General features: G+C 54.8%; 1 protein-coding gene and 1 non-coding gene across 2 annotated transcripts in view; one reads left to right on the top strand and one right to left on the bottom strand.

Annotated features, from left to right (window-relative positions):
- Window positions 1-7510: 7510 nt before the first annotated feature.
- Window positions 7511-18392, top strand: part of CELSR1 (cadherin EGF LAG seven-pass G-type receptor 1) — an 89499-nt gene continuing 78617 nt past the window's right edge. The window contains exons 1-3 of the mRNA XM_044679281.1: window positions 7511-7715; window positions 8202-8327; window positions 9187-9825. Of these exons, the coding sequence (XP_044535216.1) occupies window positions 7511-7715; window positions 8202-8327; window positions 9187-9825 (970 nt within the window). The remainder of the gene's footprint in view (window positions 7716-8201; window positions 8328-9186; window positions 9826-18392) is intronic.
- On the bottom strand, window positions 15539-15650 carry LOC123250795. The gene has a single exon (XR_006506432.1). It is a non-coding gene; the product is annotated as a U6 spliceosomal RNA (small nuclear RNA).

The raw sequence follows: 18392 nt of genomic DNA, 5'->3' as shown, positions 1-18392 counted from the left end.
GGAGCCCCTGGGGAGTTCAGCCTCCTTAACACAGCCCGGCACTGGAGCTAGCGCTCCCTTGGTTAATAGTTACAAACCCTGCTCCGTCATGGGAAAGTCTCTCTCTCTCTCTCTCTCTCTCTCTCTCTCTCTCTCTCTCTCTCTCTCTCACACACACACACACACACACACACACACACACACACACACACACACACACACGCCGAATGGTCATTAAACTGCAACGTCCCCCCCACCCCGCTTCCCAGAGGACATTTCTTCTGTTTCTGACTAAAAGAAGAATCGGGGAGAGGGACTCGTTTGGTCCTTCAGGATCCTCTGTAGGATTGGGTGTAAACAGAGTAATTGCTTACTTTGGAAGAATTAAGTTACTGGTAGGAAATTTTAATTGGTCTATAAACCACCCCCCACCCCACCCCCACTCTGAGCTGGTGGCCCTGACGGTGGTGATGGTGGGAACATTTCCTTAATAGTCCATTCAGGGAATGGGCTTCTCCCTTCCTCCTCTCTGAGCCCCTAAAAGGGCCCTTGGAGCAGAATAACCACGGAGGTAACCCCCTGCCTCTCCAGGCAGGTTTGGGAAGTTTGAAAGAATCACAGGTCTGAGCTAGAAGGGTCCTCGGGGTCTTGGAAAACATCCTATCCAACAACCTCCTCATTTTACAGCTTAGGAAACTGAGGCTCCTCATCTGTCCAGCCTGAGGGCTTCGGTGGGCCCTCCCAAGTCCAGTTGACATTCTTGAATTTCTCCTGAACACCAGCCACATGACAGTAGTGAGTTCAGCTCAGAGACCCTGTTGACAAACATTCTCATTTATTCACACTCGGGGCCCAGATTTCCCTTCACTTTCTGGTTTCTTCCCTCTTTAATGGTGATGGTGGAAGGAGCCTCTCATTCCGGTTTTCCTTTGTCCTGGACGTGAGGAATTCGTGCATTGATTGGCACCAGCTCCCTGCTTTCCACCCCAATCAGGGTCGGAAAGGCCTTGGGGACCCTCTCATGCCTTGGCACCTCTCACACCAGGTCAGCCATGTGGCTATGGAGTCCGTGTCTTCGTGGCACTCCCCAGAGGATGGAGCGGGTCTCAGTGGCCTCCGGATCTTTCTGGTAATGAGGAGAGCCTCAGCTTCAGTCAGCTGGATCTCTGCTAAGCCAAAGCTGGCTGGCAGCTTTCTGCTCTCCCCCTGCCCCCCAGGCACCCAGCCATACTTGGAGCTTTCCCGCCACCCCCTAATCACTTAATAACAGGAGAGTCCTTATTAGACAAATCTTTCCTCTGAGCCCTTCATTACCTTAGAAAGACCTTAATACAGTTTGGAGATCTATGAATGCCCTCAGAACTGGGAGGCAGGCCTGGGGAGAAGGTAGGTTCTTCAGCCCAAGGCCAGAGGGGCCTTCGGGGGCCTCCCGTGGATTTTCCAATTCATGCCCAGCCAACATGGTGGCTGAGAAGAGCCCTGGCCTTGTACCGTGGGCCCTAAAGCCCTGGATTCTAATCTGGAAGTCTTGGGTTCCAATCCTGGCCCTGGCCCTTAGTCCATGGCCCTGGCCAAGTCACCTGATATCTCAGTGTCCCCTGGCAACCTCCTGAACTTATAAGTTGGAGAGCAGGTTTTGAATCCAGGCTCTGCTACTGACTGGCCATCTGAGATCTAAGCTCTGTCCCCCTCCAGCCTCAGTTTCCTCATGTGTTTCACGAGGGCTAAGTCACGGCTGGTCCTTCCAGCATAGGATCTGGGGTCCTACAATGCTCAAGGCCATTTCTCCACCTGGGCTTTGGTCTAAAAACGGAGGCAATTGGATATGTGACCTCTAAGGCCCTTCCAGCCATAAACCCTAAGAACATGTGTTTGCAGTGCCTGGCAGAGGAGCTGCAGGGGACCAGAGGCAGCCAGCAGCCGAAAGTACCCCTTTAGGCCTCTTTGGGGACGCCGACCTTTCCTAGTCCAAATCCCAAGGCTCAGAGGACATCTGGCCCAACCTGAGCCTGGATCTCCTCTGCAAGGGATCTTCTGCTTGCTTCTTGGGGAGCTCCCCTGACAGGGAGCTCACTACTTCTCAAGGCTCCCCTTCCATTCTTGGTGTTTATCATAAGGAAATTCTTCCTCCTGAGGCCCTTTTTGCTGGGTGTCTGCCCTCTGGGACCAGGCAGGGCCCTCACGCGTGTGTCCCCTGCCTGGGGCCGCCCTAGAGCAGTCTCCTGGAGTCGGCAGGCCTCCCTCTGGGACTTGGGAGCTCGAGCTCCATTTCTCGTGTGCTCCCCAGAAGCAGGAGAGCTCCGGCCAGAGACCCCAGCCCCAACCAGCCTTGTCCGGTCCTCGAACCAGGGACGCTCGGCCTCGTTTGGCCTCTCCAGAAGGACGTCAGGGCGCGAGTCTGGCTTTGGAGGCAGCTGCTGCTGCTTCTCTCTGGGGCGCTCCCCCGGCTGCCGAGGGCTGGCTTTGGGGGGACACCCCGATCCCTGGCTGGGGAAGCCGTTCCTGCTTTCCGCCCAGCTCTCTCTGCCTTCCCAGGCGCTCCTGTGAAGTCACCCCCCAAGGTGGGGAGGCCCAGTGGGGGGGGCAGGGAGTTTGGGGGCCTGTGAGCTCCGCGGGCATCCGTGGTTAGAGGCAGGAAAGCCCTTCCGTTTGGGGCTCCCCCGGCCTCCCTCACCCCGAGCCCTTTCTGGCTCTCAGGCCGAGGCCTCGCAGCTGGCCCGAGTCTTCTGCCTACAGAGGGCCTCGCCTGGCCACGCCATGACCTCTGGGGTCCCCGGCCTCCCCAGCTTCAGGCCTTCTGTGGACGATTATTCTCAGATTCTCTTTCTGCCGTCTTGGCTGTGCCTGGTGCCTCCTGCCCAGAATGTCCTCCCTCCTGGCGCCCTTCGAGGCCCATCTCAGTGGCCACCTCGCCCCCGTGGCTCTCCCCTGGCTCCCCCTCCCCACGTTGAGCCTCTTCCTCCCTCCCACCGGGGTGCATGTATGGACATTCCTTGCATTGCTTTCTCTGCGATCCTGTAACGGAGGCTTCTGGAGGCAGGTTCAGCCTTCCATGAGAGTAACAGCCAGCATCCGTGTTGGGCCAGAAGCTTCTGAAATTCTCTTCTAGCCTGCGGGTGACCTTGGACAAGTCCTCTCCCTCCGGGCCCGAGAGCCTGGACCATGGCCAGGGAGGCCCCTCTGGCCCTTCCCTCCTTCGGTGACTGGCAGTGGGGCTGCCCTCCCACCCCCACCCCACCCCGGGGAGCTCCTCCTCTGTCTTGGCCCAGTGGGGCCCTTCTCTCCTCCCGCTCTGCTTGGTCCAACCTGTCCTGGCATGAATGTGGGCCTCGGGCCAGCCCCACCCTAAGCTGAACTCCAGCAGACTGTGGTTAAGGCCTGCCTTTGTCCTCCCTGGGAAACAGCAAGGCGGCCTCTCCAGGCACATCCTCCATGGTCGGGCTGCTGGGGCTCCGTCCTTTGGGGGCTCCTGAGCCCGGCTGTCCCCAAGAGGCCCCCGAGAGGCCCCAAGAGGCCCAGGGCTCCCCGAGAGGCCCGGAGAAGCCCTGAGAGGCCCCGAGAGGCCCGGAGAAACCCAGAGAGGCCCAGAGAGGCCCCAAGAGGCCCAGGGCTCCCTGAGAGACCCCGAGAAACCCTGAGAGGCCCCGAGAGGCCCGGAGAGGCCCAGAGAAGCCCCGAGAGGCCCCGAGAGGCCCAGGGCTCCCGGAGAGGTCCAGAGAAGCCCCGAGAGGCCCCGAGAGGCCCAGGGCTCCCGGAGAGGCCCAGGGCTCCCCGAGAGGCCCGGAGAAGCCCTGAGAAGCCCCAAGAGGCCATGAGAGGCCCAGGGCTCCCCGAGAGGCCCCGAGAGGCCCCAAGAGGCCCATGGCTCCCCGAGAGGCCTGGAGAAGCCCTGAGAAGCTCCAAGAGGCCCAGAGAAGCCCCGAGAGGCCCCAAGAGGCCCGGAGAAGCCCCAAGAGGCCCAGAGAAGCCCCGAGAGGCCCTGAGAGGCCCAGGGCTCCCAGCCAGGAAGGGAGCCTCCTCCTTAGGCATCCGGGCACCACAGGCAGCCACGCTCACAGATGAGGGCCCATCCCTCCCTCTTGCAAACGTGTCTTTATTTCTAATTGTTTAAAATTAGATTTTTCTCCTAAAATTAGACAATTTCTCACATTCGAGGCAGGCACTTGGTAGGACCCAGCGAGTCTCCCCCATGCTTAGAGCATCTGCTCAGGACCGAGCTGGCGGGGAGGGGGGCCACCAACAGCTCCAGCCCCCAGAGGCCTCTGTTCTACCCAGACACCCTGTGAGCGGAGGAGACAAGGAAAAGCAGGGAGGGATCCCCAAGCCTGGAGGGGGCGCAGCCATGGGAACGTGGGCTCTCGCCTCCCGGGGCCTGCCACAGACCAGACACGGATGTGCCGGGGAGGGCTCTGAATGCCAGCGTTTGCCCGCACCTCCATGCCAGGCTGGCTGCCCAGCCAGGGGAGGAGGAAGAAGGAGCTGCCCCTTGGGGAGAGGGAGGAGGGGCAGAAGGCACACACCTGCGGCTGGAAGGATGGAGGGGCTCCTGCTGGGGGAAGGGAGTTTGGGGGAGCGGCCGGCCCCCCTCCCCGACCCCTCCCTTCCTTCCCAGCCCAGCCTTTCCAGGCCCCGGATTAGAGCCTTTTAGTGTCTGTCCCCGCTTAGTCAGAACTAATCAGCATTTCAAAGGGCAGCAATAACAAGTGAAAACTCACTCTGGAGCCAAGAGCCCCCAGGCAGCCGGGTGGGACGCCGGGAGCCGCCTCCCCTTAACCCTTCCCTCCCCAGCTGCCTCTGGCCTCTCTTCCAAGCCTCCCCCAAACCCCTCTGTTCCAGGGGGGCCACCTTGGGAAAGGGCTTCGTGCTCTGTGACCAGCACTTGGCACAGTGTCTGACGCCTAGTGGGTGCCGAATAGAGGCCACCGTTCCTCACTCTGATGTTCTTCCCAGGCCTGACACCCCCGTTCTAGGCTGACACCCCCGTTCTAGGCTGACACCCCCGATCTAGGCTCCTCCCAGCTCTGACCTTTCACAGCCATTTGTTGTGGGGTTTTCGGGCCCTTCCTCTTCCCTGCCTTGCACTGTCTGTGTGTCTGTCCCTCTCCTTCATCCTCTGCATGGCATGTGCCCCTCCTCCCTCCCTTCAGTTTGGTTTCGGGGCTCCCCCCCCCCCCCCCCCAGGCTCTGTTCTTCATTTTAGAAGCGCAGGATGGAATGTTTTCGCTTTGCTTCTGTGTGTGGCCTCGGCCCATGGTTGTCCTCTGGGCGTCTGGGGAGCCCCTCCCGTCCTGGCCCAACTCTGGGGGGTTCCGCCTGGTTCTGGGGAGGCCCGGGGCTCCTCCTGGGGCTCCTCCTGGGGCTCCTCCTGGGCCTCTTCTTCCCCACCTAGGAAAGGGGTGACTAGCACCCGCCTCCCTCCCAGGGCCGCCTGTGCCTGCCGAGGCTCTGGTAGGATAAAAGGGGCGCCGCGGCGATGCTCTTCTTTTTAGAGATCTTTATTTTATTGCAGTAACGTTTTCCACAGAAGTTTTCCAGGGTGGCCTCATTCGCGTTGTCCCCCCACGCGCGGCGGGTGGCCTAGTGGGTAGAGCCGGCCTTGGGGCCGGGGGTCTCACCGGCAGCGCCTTCTGGGCCCTGAATCTCTGGTCCCTTCTGCAGAGCTCGGTGGGAGTGAGCTTCCCCTCCCCAGAAGGCCTCCCAGGCCGGATGGCCGCTGGCCTAGGATGCTCGGGGCAGCCTGGGGGGCGCCTCCTCATCCCCCCCAGCCCCTCCCTGAAAGTCTGCCGTCTGGGCTCTGCGGGAAGCCTGGAAGGGCTCCACGGCCGCCATGGCTCTCTGCGGGAGTTGCTCAGAGGCTGCAGCCTCTCTGGTGGTCCCCGCTGGGGGGGGGGCCTCCCCAGGAGGTCCTGGCCGTGGGGAGCGGGGCCCCCCCAAGCTCCTGGGCCCACCCAGCATCGGCCTTCCTTCCTCCGTACGTCGTGCCTGCTGTTCCGGCCTCGGCGGGAATAGGCTCCGGCGTTTCTCTGGGTGTGCCGGGACAGAACTTCTGCAGCCCGTGTCTGGAACACGCATGCATTCATGGGTCTCCGCGGGGGTCTGTGCCGCGACACAGGCTGGGGTGGAGCCTCCAGGCCCGGCCCTCCCCTGGCCTCCAGGGTCCTAGAATCAGGCCTCGGAGGAGCTTCGGGGCTCGTCACTCTGCAGCTATGGGGACAGAGGCCAGGAGAGAGGGAGGCCGGGAGAGAGGGAGGCCGGGAGGGAGGGAGGCCCGGAGAGAGGGAGGCCGGGAGAGAGGGAGGCCGGGAGGGAAGGGAGGCCCGGAGGGAGGGAGGCCCGGAGGGAGGGAGGCTTGGAGGGAGGGAGGTCCGGAGGGAGGCCCGGAGGGAGGGAGGCCCGGAGAGAGGGAGGCCGGGAGGGAAGGGAGGCCCGGAGGGAGGGAAGCCCGGAGGGAGGGAGGCGTTTCCTGTGTGTCACTTAGATCCGGACCACTTTGGAGTTGTTCTGGTGGAGCAGAAGCTCTGGCCGGATCGCTCCCTCTCATCTTTGATGATTGACTGTCTCTGGGCCCCGACTGAGACCCTTCCCTCTTCGGGCCTCAGTTTACTCCTCCGTAAAACGGGGATAGCTGTGTTCTGAACCCCTTCTAGGCTGCCCCGCCTTTCCTGAGGGACATCCTGGAGCCAGCCTAAGGCCTGGCCCTGAGAGTGAGGGGCCTGGAGGTGAACTCCTGGGGAGGAGCCCTTTCATCTGGGAAAGAAGAGCCTGGGCTGGGGCCTCCGATGGCATTCATATGGAAGTGGAATTAGACTTCTGCTTGGATCCACACCGGGAGCATGTGTGTGGGCTGTGCAGGAGGTGGTGAGCTCCCCATCCAAGCTGGGGATGGTTCTGAGGCCTCTCTAAACCCTGGAGGAAGAGGCCAAGCCCTTCCTCTCCTGGCTACCGCTGAGGACCAGAGAGGAGAGGGAGGCTGCCCAAACTTGGGCCCTAGTGGACTTTGAACCCAGGTTCTGTGGTTCCGGATCCGCTGCCCATCTTACTTCCACGGAGTATGATTTAGCAAGCACAAAGAGGAGGAGAGCCCGGGCCTTGGGTTCAAATCGTGACGGCCACTCTGTGGGATTAGTAGGACCATTTTTACACCCTCGCCTTCTGTCTTAGAATCAATACTGTGGATTCATTCCTAGGCAGTGGGGTTTAAGTGACCTGCCCAGGGTCACACAACTAGGAAGTGTCCGAATCCGGATTTGAACCCAGGACCTCCTGGCTCTCAGTCCTCTGAGCCCCCCGCTGCCCCCCATCTCATTATTTTTAATTAACGTCCCCCTCGAGGACAGTCTGTTTCAAAGAGCTTCGAGCTTCGGAGCAGCAGGGCTGAGAGGCTTTGTTTAGGCCCCTCCTCCGGGGCCACCTTGGCAGTGCCCAAAGGAAGAGGACGAGGCACCCAGTACCAACAGCCTCGATTCCCTGCCTGCTTGCTCGGGGCCCCGGGAGAAGCCGGGCTGCTGGCCAGGCCGGGGAGGGAGAGCCGATGAACCGCGACGGACGGGGCCTGAGCCGGGTCCCCCGGGTGGACAAGGCCGGCGGTCAGGGCTCGTCCCGTCTCGGCCCCGGCAGACGGCTCTGGCACGCTTCGCCTTCCTCAGAAGCCGGGGGCCGGGCCCGCTCTAAGGGGCCCAGAGGGCTCGTCATGCCACCGTGGCTGCGAGCAGAGTGCCGACGGGGGCCCGGGACAAGTGAGCCCTTGGGGGTCCCGGATGGAGGGCTGGAGGGAACCCCGGAGCCTCTCCCTGCCCACCCGCTCGTGACAGGAGGGACCCAGGCCAGAGAGTCCCAGAGGAGCCGGGAAGCCGTTCTCTGCCCCTCGGGAAGGACAGCCGTCCTCTGGTTGGGAAGGGGCCTCAGCTGGGGAAGACGGGGCCGAGGGGGTGCCGATTCCATGGGTGCAGCCCAGCCAGTATTCCGTGCCAGGCTCTGAGCTTGTGCCACGGATCCAAGGACAGAAAGGGAAGGAGTCCCTGAGCACACGCCCAGCAGAGCGGGCCAAGCCTGGCGAAGCCCTTTCAGGGGCCTTCGTGGTTAGGAATGGCTGACTTGGGATTTGGGGCCTCCCGTCTCTGGGGGGGATCAGATTTGTAAAGCCAGGACCATGGAGTGGTGGGGTCGTGCGTGCGTTTTGTAAACAGTCCCTCATCCCGCACTCGCATGCGCGTCTCTGCCAGGGAAGGACGAGCGGCCGCCTCGTGTGGGGTTTAAACAGGGAGTTCTGTTCTCTGCCCGAAAGCCCCTGGTAGTCCGGACGCCATTTAACGCTGTGTTGCCCGGCAGCTTCCGGGTTCAGGAGAGACGTCTGAAGGGAGGAGGCCGGCTTCATCTCTGCCCCCAGCTTGCGGAGGGACTCCAGGGGACGCTTCCCGCTTGTGGCAGGAGGGGTTCAGGCGTGACGGGGCCATTCTTTGATTTTGATTTTGACCCCAAGGGGCTCCTTAGACACAATGGAGACCCCAAAGCGAACTGATCTTACCCAGGAAGCCTCAGCGAGTGAGTGTGAGACACGGGATCCTCCCGTGGCTCCCCCGTGAGCCCAAGCTGGAGCCCTCTGTGGGCCACTCGAGAGCAGGGCCGTGGCTGGGTGCCGTGTCGGTGCCATCGGGAGGTGGGGGAATGTGAGGGCCTCAGAGCGGCTTCGGGGAGCACAAGGCCGGCCCGCCCGTCACCGCCTCCTGCTACTCTCGTCTGTTTTCCCAGTGAAGCGCAGAGCTCCCCGCAGGCCGGTTCTGTGTCTGTCTGTCCGTCCGGCTGCCAGGAAGTCCTCTTGACTCTCCTTTCTCTTTGGAATGTTTCTGAATGTGGCCTGATTTTTATTAGTGCTTTAATAAGAGCTTTCCAATGGGTGGATGCATGGATGGATGGATGGACGGACGGACTTGCAAACCTCATCAGCCTCTATGTGCCCTGGCACTGTCCTCGCTTCTCCTAAGAATTGTGACTCGGTGGGACACGTTGGGAAATTCTCTTAAAAATGTCTTTCTTGATTTCTGGTTTTTATTTCACATTTGCTTCTTAATAATGAGGCCTAAAAGAGAGGGAGAAGCGGTTCCACAAAACTAACCAAATCCCCGAAGGAAGTACCGAGGCCGCCCCGCCTCGGCCAAGAAGGGCGGGAGCCGCTTTTCCCTTCTCACCTGTCCCTGGTTTGTCTTCCAGACGGCCTCCACAGCGTCACGGCGCTCTGCACGCTGCGGGTGACCATCATCACGGACGACATGCTGACCAACAGCATCACGGTGCGGCTGGAGAACATGTCGCAGGAGAAGTTCCTGTCCCCGCTGCTGTCCCTCTTCGTGGAGGGCCTGGCGGCCGTCCTGTCCACCTCGACGGACGGCATCTTCGTGTTCAACATCCAGAACGACACGGACGTCAGCGCCAACATCCTCAACGTGACCTTCTCGGCGCTGCTGCCCGGGGGCGTGCGCGGCCGCTTCTTCCCGTCCGAGGCCCTCCAGGAGCAGATCTACCTGAACCGGACGCTGCTGCGGCTCATCTCGGCCCAGCGCGTGCTGCCCTTCGACGATAACATCTGCCTGCGTGAGCCCTGCGAGAACTACATGAAGTGCGTGTCGGTGCTCAGGTTCGACAGCTCGGCGCCCTTCATCAGCTCCACCACGGTGCTGTTCCGGCCCATCCACCCCGTGGGCGGCCTCCGCTGCCGCTGCCCGCCCGGCTTCACCGGCGACTACTGCGAGACCGAGATCGACCTGTGCTACTCCAGCCCCTGCGGCAGCCACGGCCTGTGCCGGAGCCGGGAGGGCGGCTACACGTGCCACTGCCACGAAGACTACACAGGTGGGTGCCGCGCAGACCAAGGGCCGAGAGGAGCCTCCCTTAGAAGTCCGGCTCTGACGTGCCCTCGATTGAGGGGCGCGAGGGGGGAGGCCGAGGGGAAGGGATGGCTTCCTCCTTCCGGCTCTCAGCTCCCTCCATGGGGGAATGGGGGGCCTGGGGGACCTCCGAGGCCCGGACAGCCCTTAGTCCTGCCCTTCTCCAAAGGAGGGCTTCTCCCCCTTGGGATGTCCCAGTCCCCTCGGGCAGTCTGCTCTGATTCATGCGGTCACACCCCAGAGAAGCTCTGTAGAGGCACAGAAGACACAAATGTATCCGAGCACATTAGGCCAAAGTTCTGAGAGCCCAAGATCCAGGGCCAGGGCCAGGGCCAGGGCCAGGGCCAGCTCCAGGGCCAGCTCCAGGGCCAGGGCCAGGGCCAGCTCCAGGGCCAGCTCCAGGGCCAGGGCCAGGGCCAGGGCCAGGTCCCTGCTCCGCGTCCCTGCATTTCTTCATCGTCAGTCCTGCCGGCGCTACTCCTCTCGATGGGGCGTTGGGAAAGTTGCTCCCCACTCTGACCCTCTGTCTCTTCCTCTGCCCAAGGTCCTCCCTCGTGGGCAGGAGGCATAAATGGCCGCTTAGGAGATCTTTGTCTGTGCCCGCCTAGGCTAAGCGCTGGAAATACAAAGCCGAGAGCTGAGGGATCCCAGCCCTCCAGGGTTTCATTCTCCACTGGAGAAAACTGCAAGTTCACAGATAAGGATATACAAAGTCATTTCAAGGGGGAGGGAGAGAACCAGGGAAGGCTTCCTGGAGGAGGAGGCACCCGAGCTGTGCTTTAGATGAAGCTGGGCTCCTTCCTGGGAGTGTTCCCCTACGGGTCGCCTGCCCCTTCCATTACTGGTCCCCCATAATGACTGGAAGGTTTTCCTTACATGAAGACTTAAAGGTAAAAATCAAAAAGGAATGAAAACTGCTTTGCTTCTGACTGTTTACCGGAGTGTTAGAGATAGAATTGGGAGGAACCTAAGGATATGGACGGTTTACACTGGAAGGGACCCTGGAGGCCAACCCGGGCCCTCTCTGGGTGAGTAACGGGTACCCAGGGAAGTGACTCGCCCCCGGGGAAAGTCCTGGAAAGATGGATATGAACAGATGTAGAGTGAAGGGAGCAGGACCAGAAAACAGGGAAGACAAACAGCCCTGAAAGGCTTAGGAACTCCCATGGATGCCGTGAGGTCCCATGAAGAAACGTGCCTCCCGCCTCCAGATAGCGAGCGGGGGGGATGCCCTCAGAGGGTAGACTGAGGCACAGGGCATAAGCAGCAAAGACAGGGCTCCAGACAGATCATCCGCCTTCCTCCCTAACATGCCCAGGTGGGCCAGCCATCAGCTCCCTCTTCTTAGCACGGGTATTTGGGGTTCTGAGAGGCAGGGATCCACCCAAGGTCACGCAGGCAGCCAGGAATCCAGGTGGTGTCAGAACTGCAGCTCCTCATCTCCAGAGGACCCCAGAGCTCATCTCCCGCCCCACCGCCTCCCCTTGGCCGGTTGGGAAACACATTTCTGACCATTTCACCAGCTGATAATCTGCCCTTTCTAGGCGTCCAGGGTGGATTAGGCTGGTGTTTGGTGCATTCCGGAGATAACTTTGGGAGATCTCCACTCCTTGTTTGATGTGTTTAGCATAAACACGTTAGAGGAGTTAGATTGTTGTTATCCAGGCCGTGATGTTTTACCCAGCACATAACAGGAATTTACCTGGTATAGGATGTGGATTTAAAGTCTTAGTTGGCATTTAGCAGGCAGGAAGAGAGAGTGCGACCAGGAATTGGGGGAGCCCAGAAGGGGATCAGTGGTGAGGCAAGCTTAGCTCAAGAATACCTGAGCTGGTGGATGTCTCAACAAGTGATCGGAAACAGCTGGGCTGGAGTGGGGAACAATGGGATTGGAAGAGCTGTCCTCAAACCTTCAGTCTTCTCCCCCCAGTCCCCTGCCAGTGCTAATCCTGAACCTCTTTTCCACTTTAAATCAGAAGAGGAGGAAGGAGAGAGAAGAGCAATTTGGTGAAGCAATAATACTGGTTAACAAGATTAAGACCATAGCGTACAAAGATGCATTTCCCCACTGCTTTTCTTCCTTCCTGTGTTCCTCCCAAGATCTCAGCCCAGCCAAGTGGTTTCTTTCTTTCTTTCTTTTTTTCCAATTAATTAATTAATTAATTGGATTTTTTTCCCCACATGCTATACTCCAAAGAGATACTAAGGAAAAAGACCTGTACAAAAATATTTATAACTGCAATCTGTATGGTGGCAAAAATTTGGAAAATAAGGGGCTGCCCTTCGATTGGGGAATGGCTGAATAAATTGTGGTATCTGTTGGTGATGGAACACTATTGTGCTCAAAGGAATAATGAACTGGAGGAATTCCATGTGAACTGGAATGACCTCCAGGAATTGATGCAGAGCGAAAGGAGCAAAACCAGGAGAACATTGTACACAGAGACTGATGGCTAAGGGATGGGGGTGGGAGGAGGGGAGGGAAAGAACATGATTCATGTAACCATGGAAAAATACTCTAAATTAATTAATTAAATAAATGAACTTTAAAAAATATTTTTCCATGGTTACATGATGAATGATTTTTCCAACCCCTCTTCCCTCCCCCATCCTGGAGCTGACAAGCAATTCCACTGGGTATCCACATGTATCATTGTTCAAAACCTATTTATATATTATTTGTATTTGCAATAGAGTGATCTTTTAATTCCAATACTCCAATCATATCCCCATTGAACCATGTGATCAATCATGTTTTTCTTCTACATTTCCACTCCCACAGTTCTTTCTCTGGATGTAGATAAGGTTCTTTCTCATAAGTCCCTCAGAGTTGTCCTGGATCTTTGCATTGAAGCTAGTAGAGAAGTCTATTATGTTTGATTGTGCCACAGTGTATCTGTCTCTGTGTACAATGTTCTCCTGGTTCTGCTCCTTTCACTCTGTATCACTTCCTGGAGGTTGTTTCAGTTCACATGGAATTCCTCCAGTTTATTATTCCTTTCAGCACAATAGTATTCCATCGCCATCAGATACCACAACTTATTGAGCCATTCCCCAATTGATGGATATCCCCTCATTTTCCAAATTTTTTGCCACCTCAAAAAGCATGGCTATAAATATTTTTGTACAAGTATTTTTCCTTATTATCTCTTTAGGATACAAACCCAGTAGTGGTATGTCTGGATCAAAGGGCAAACAGTCTTTTAGCGCCCTTTGGGCATAGTTCCAAATTGCCCTCCAGAATGGTTGGATTAATTCACAACGCCACCAGCAGTGTATTAGTGTCCCAATTTTGCCACATCCCTTCCAACTTTTATCCTTTTCCTTTGCTGCCATATCAGCCAATCTGCTAGGTATAAGGTGATACCTCAGAGTTGTTTTTATTTGCATTTCTCTAATTGGGAGGGATTTAGAAAACTTTTTCATGTGATTATTGATAGTTTTGATTTCTTCATCTGAGAATTGCCTATTCATATCCCTTGACCATTTGTCAATTGGGGAATGACTTGATTTTTTGTAAATTTGACTTAGTTCCTTATTTATTTGGGAAATTAAACCTTTGTCAGAGAGTTGTGTTATAAAGATTTTTTCCCCTAGTTTGTTGCTTTCCTTCTAATTTTGGTTACATTGGGTTTGTTTGTACAAAACCTTTTTAATTTGATGTAGTCAAAATCATTCATTTTACATTTTATAATGTTCTCTATCTCTTGCTTGGTCTTCAATGCCTTCCTTTCCCACAGATCTGACAGGTATACTATTCTATGTTCACCTAATTTATTCATGATTTCATTCATTATATTTAAGTCATTTACCCATTTTGAATTTATCTTGGTATAGGGTGTGAGATATTGATCTAGACCTGGTTTTTCCCATACTGTTTTCCAATTTTCCCAGCAGTTTTTGTCAAATAGTGAGTTCTTGGCCCAAAAGCTGGGGTCTTTGGGTTTATTGAACAATAACTTGCTGAGTTAAGTGTTTTCTTTCTTTTTTATTTAATTTTCAGTTCTGAATTCTCTCCATTCTCCCTTTCTTGCCCCCTCCCTCACTGAGAATACAAGAACAAAACCTGTTACAAACATGAATAACCAACAAAATTAATTTCCACTTTGACCGAGTCCAAAAAAAATTCTGCCTCGATCTGCCCTCTGAGTGCATCCATCAGCTTGCCATCTGGAGGTGGGAGGCATGTTTCTTCATGGGACCTCAGTGGTCCCATGTGGTGCGTCGCTGCGTCCATCAGAGTTCCTAAGCCTTTCAAAACTGTTTGTCTTCCCTGTGTTGTTGGCATTGGAAACATCGTTCTCTTGGTCCTGCTCACTTCACTCTGCATCAGTTCATACACAGCTTCCCAGGTTTCTCTGAAACCATCCCCTTCATCATTTTTAGCACCATGGCATCCCTTCACATTCATATACCATGACTTGTTAAGCCAGACCCAATTGTTGGATTCTACCCCTAACCAAGTATGACCAATTCAGGAAGCAGCTCAACATGATTTCATGAATTGGGTGGATTTGCCAGTAGAATGGATGGATTACCTGGTGAGTCCCTCATCCCTGGAGGTCTTTAGGCTGGATTTGGATGATACTTGCTTGGGGATGATCATGAGTTGGAGCTGATGCCATCTATTTGCCTTTCAGGATTTCATGATTCTACTGTATCTGATCAATAGTGGCAAACTCAGATAGAAACTGGGGGCCACTAACCTGTGCATGAAGCTCCCTAGGGGCTGCCTATTGATTTAGAAAACCACATATTAACATTATCTATGTTCGGTTGTATTTTTATTTATTTTGTTAAATATTTCACAATTATATCTTATTCTAGTTTGGAGAGAATGTTGCAGAGTCCTTGTTTAACAGTCCAATTCTACTGACCTTCCCATCCTTGGTCTGGATATCCCTAAACTTATGAAATTAATATCTAATACCAAGTTGGAGAAAGTCCTGCATCTCAGTGACCTCAGTACCCTGGCTAACAAAGATCTAGCCTGAATGTCCAGAGACTTGGAGTCTCCTTGATCATGGCTCAGGGTTCCCAGAGTACATTTATCAGAATGGTGTATTCAGAGCAAGGTTGTAGAGATGGGGAAATTGAGGCTCTCAGTCCTGCTCTCCAGAAAGTACGTGGTACTTTGTGAATGTTTTGCACTTACTTATGGTGTTTCTTCTCCCTAAGAAAGAACAGATGCTCCCCCAGGGCAGGAACAGCCTCATTTTTGTGCTTGAATCTCCAGCAGTTAGAGGCTTGTGATAGCCAGTCAACAAATGTGTGTGGAGTGAATTGTTGATTAACCAGTGGGCCTTAGAGCCTGCAAATGGAGCTGGAGCATCCCAGGGCTTCTGGCTTGCAAGGGCAGGATTCCTGACAGCCTCCCCTGCTCCCTTTCATGTTAGTTTAGAATATGCCAAAAGGAGAATTGGGGGCTGGTACACCTTCAGGAGCTCACAGAAATGAGCATGGTGGCAATAATTCCCCTTTATAGAGAGTAATCAGCTTTACAATGTGCTTTCCCTGCAACGATCCCTAGGAAGTGGCTTTTTAAGACAGGCAAATAATTTGCTCAGGGTTAATCAACCCATTCCTGTCAGAGCCGAGACTCACACTCAGGTCTCGTGACTCCCTTTAGGTCCATCCCTCTTTCTGCTGAGTTTGTTTGCCCTTTTTTTTCCAAATTTTTTTTTATGGACAGCTTCATGAATTTGCAGGTCATCCTTGTACTTCGGAAGGCCATGCTAATCTCATCTTCTCTGTATCATCCCCATTTTAGTATATGCTGCCGAAGAGAGCACGTTTCCTCTTCTGAAGGGGAAACTGAGGCTCACACTTGCCCAAGGCAGCTGGTGAATGGCTGAGCTGGCCTCTAATGCTCAGGTCAGAGCTCCCCATGGGGCACTGGGCAGCCACCCCCCAGAAGAGCTCATTGGAAGCCCAGCTGAGGGGGGCAGGTCCCCAGGCCGAGTCACCTTGTTGCTTTCTTTACCAAGGCTCTGCTTAGAATAATGTTGACAGGGAAAGTGCATCTCCATCATCACGAGAAGCACTAGTGGAGTGGAGGGCTGAGTGGAGCCCATGAAAAGGCTATTTGAAGAGAACCCCTGTCAGCTCCCCAAGTTTATGAAATGCCTCTCCTCCCTGGGAGAACTCCGCCACAGAGAACAATGTCTCCATCCTCCCTCAGCCTTTGGCTTTGAAGTTCTCAGGTCCCATTGGTGTAATTCTAATCGGCCATGCCCGATGAAAGTGCCTCTGTCTTCGAGAGTTTTGTATTACCGCCCATTGGGGAAGCTGAGCTCTGGGGGCTTGAGCTGGTTCTGAACTTGGAATAGGCCCAAGGAGAGGTTGGAATGAATGCTTTCCCTTCCAGTGGGGCAGGAAGCGAGGGGGCAGGAGACATGATAGAAGTAATTGGATGGAGGAAGGATGTAATTTAACTTGAGGGAAAAGCAAGTGGAATTTAATGCTAGAAAAAATTACTTTTGACAACTCCCTTCTTGTATTTCTCTAATAACTGGTGGCCTTTCACAATGTTCCAAAATTCCAAAGGATGCTGGAGGTCCTCTTGGCCAATCTCAGGTCTGAGAGGCCTCTCTATCCAGGGTGATGAGGAAGGAAAGCCAAGATGTGACATGACCTTCATGCTCTGAACGTCCCCATGGCACCAAAGGAGAGCACTGGCCACCGTTCCCTCCATCATCGTTCAGAATACTTCCATAGGTCATTGGAGCTGAAAAATACATCCTGGTGGCCAGTGCTTGGGAGTGAGACTCCTGTCCTGAGCTTGGCTGGTCCTTGGGCTGTAGGTGCTGACCTTAAAATTCTTTTAATTTAGGAGGTTCTGCTTCTGGTGGCACTTGTTCCTCCAACATCTTCTCTGAAACATGAGGGGATTAGAGTAGGAGATCTCTGAGTTCCCTCCCAGCTCTGTCCTTTCCTATTCTCAGGCCCCCTCCTAACCTGGACATTCCATGGCCTAATGTTCTTCCTGAGTTCTGGCCCTGCCTTCTGTACTCATGCCCAGGAAGAGCTTCCATGTAAAGGCAACGGAAATTATTGATATTAGAAAAGTAAAGACCTAATTCCAGACTCTCAAGGAGGTGCTAGAACCTGCAGCCTGAGGGGAGGAGTCAAAATGGTGGCTGAGAAGCAACAAAAGTCGAGTCCTCTGTGAAAACCCTTCCACGTCAGTCAAAAACAAAACACTTAGAGGGGGACAGAAAACCAAATACAATAACAGAACAGAGCTGGGGAACCCTCCTGCTCGATTCAACTTAAAAGGTACGCAGAGAAGGTTGAATTCTCGATTTGAGGAAAAGAAAGAAGGAAGGTACCAGGATCCTTCCCCCACCTACTGTGCTGAGACTGGAAGTGCTGGGACCTTGGGGCGAGGGCTCTAGCCTGGAGGGAGTGCCTTGCTACCACAACTACTCTGGGCTCAGGGCTCTGACCACAGCTGGCAGGGAGGCAGCTAGAGCAGAGGGGCAGAGAGGAGAGCAGCCTGGGCGCAGCCTTCGGCCACCACCCCTCCATCTTGGGCTTCTGCCTCTGGAAGTTTCGGCCTCAGGGTACATCCAGCTCTGCAGATCAGCCCAACTGGCTTAATCCAGTCTATCAATAGTGTAAATAAGAAGCCTTCAGAGGGCAGAAAAGCTCAATCTCCAATACCCCTCCCCTACCTACTTCACTGAGAACCACCATAAGAATCTGGCTAATTGGGATCCCAGGGTGAAGGCTGCAACCATAACAGAACTCCTTGGTACCACCACAGGAAGCTCAGGCCTCTGGCCTGGCAGTTGGCAGAAAGGAAGAGAAGAGGACATGGGTAACTTCCTTGAGCCTCTATACCTTCACCTTCAGCTTGTGCTGGCAGCTAGGGAAGATCTGGCCTCAGGGCTCATTAATACATCAGGTCAGCTCCATCAGCCTAACCCACTTAATTAGCAGAGCAGAGAAGAAGCCCCTTCAGGACAGGAAAAGCCCAAACTCACAGATTCAGCAAATAAACAGAGGAACAAGAATACAGCCAATGGGAGGAGGGGGGAAGAAGGAAAAAATATGAGTAAACAACAGAAAAAGAAAAAAGAAATTGCCATCAACAGCTTCTATCCAGGTAATGAACAAAGAACAAATGGAACAGAGGAGGACCAAGGAATACCAAGAAAAACTCAGGAACTCCTGCGTATTGGACACAGGCTTTGGAAGAACTCAAAACACAATTCAAAAAACAATTTAGAGAGTCTGAAGAAAATTGGGGAAAGAGCTTAAAAAGAACAGAGGCACATGAACTAAAACAAGAAAATAGTGTCTTGAAAAGCCAGAACTGACCAGCTCTGAATATAAACTGCCCCCTGCGTGGGGACCTTTGACGTCCCTGCGCCTAAGACCCATTGGAATCATGGGTAATGTAGTCTCAAAGCCCCCACGTGTCCACAGGTGTCTGCTAGACACTTCCAAATAACACTTCCTGGAATTTAAAACAAACACTCCTCTCTCCTTTTCTTCCTCTCTCTTCTTCTTCTTTCTTTTTCCTTT

Source organism: Gracilinanus agilis, chromosome 5 (assembly GCF_016433145.1).
Source record: "Gracilinanus agilis isolate LMUSP501 chromosome 5, AgileGrace, whole genome shotgun sequence".
NCBI lineage: Eukaryota > Metazoa > Chordata > Mammalia > Didelphimorphia > Didelphidae > Gracilinanus > Gracilinanus agilis.
The sequence above is the reverse complement of the archived record's forward strand: the minus strand, read 5'-3'. Positions and strand labels throughout refer to the sequence as shown.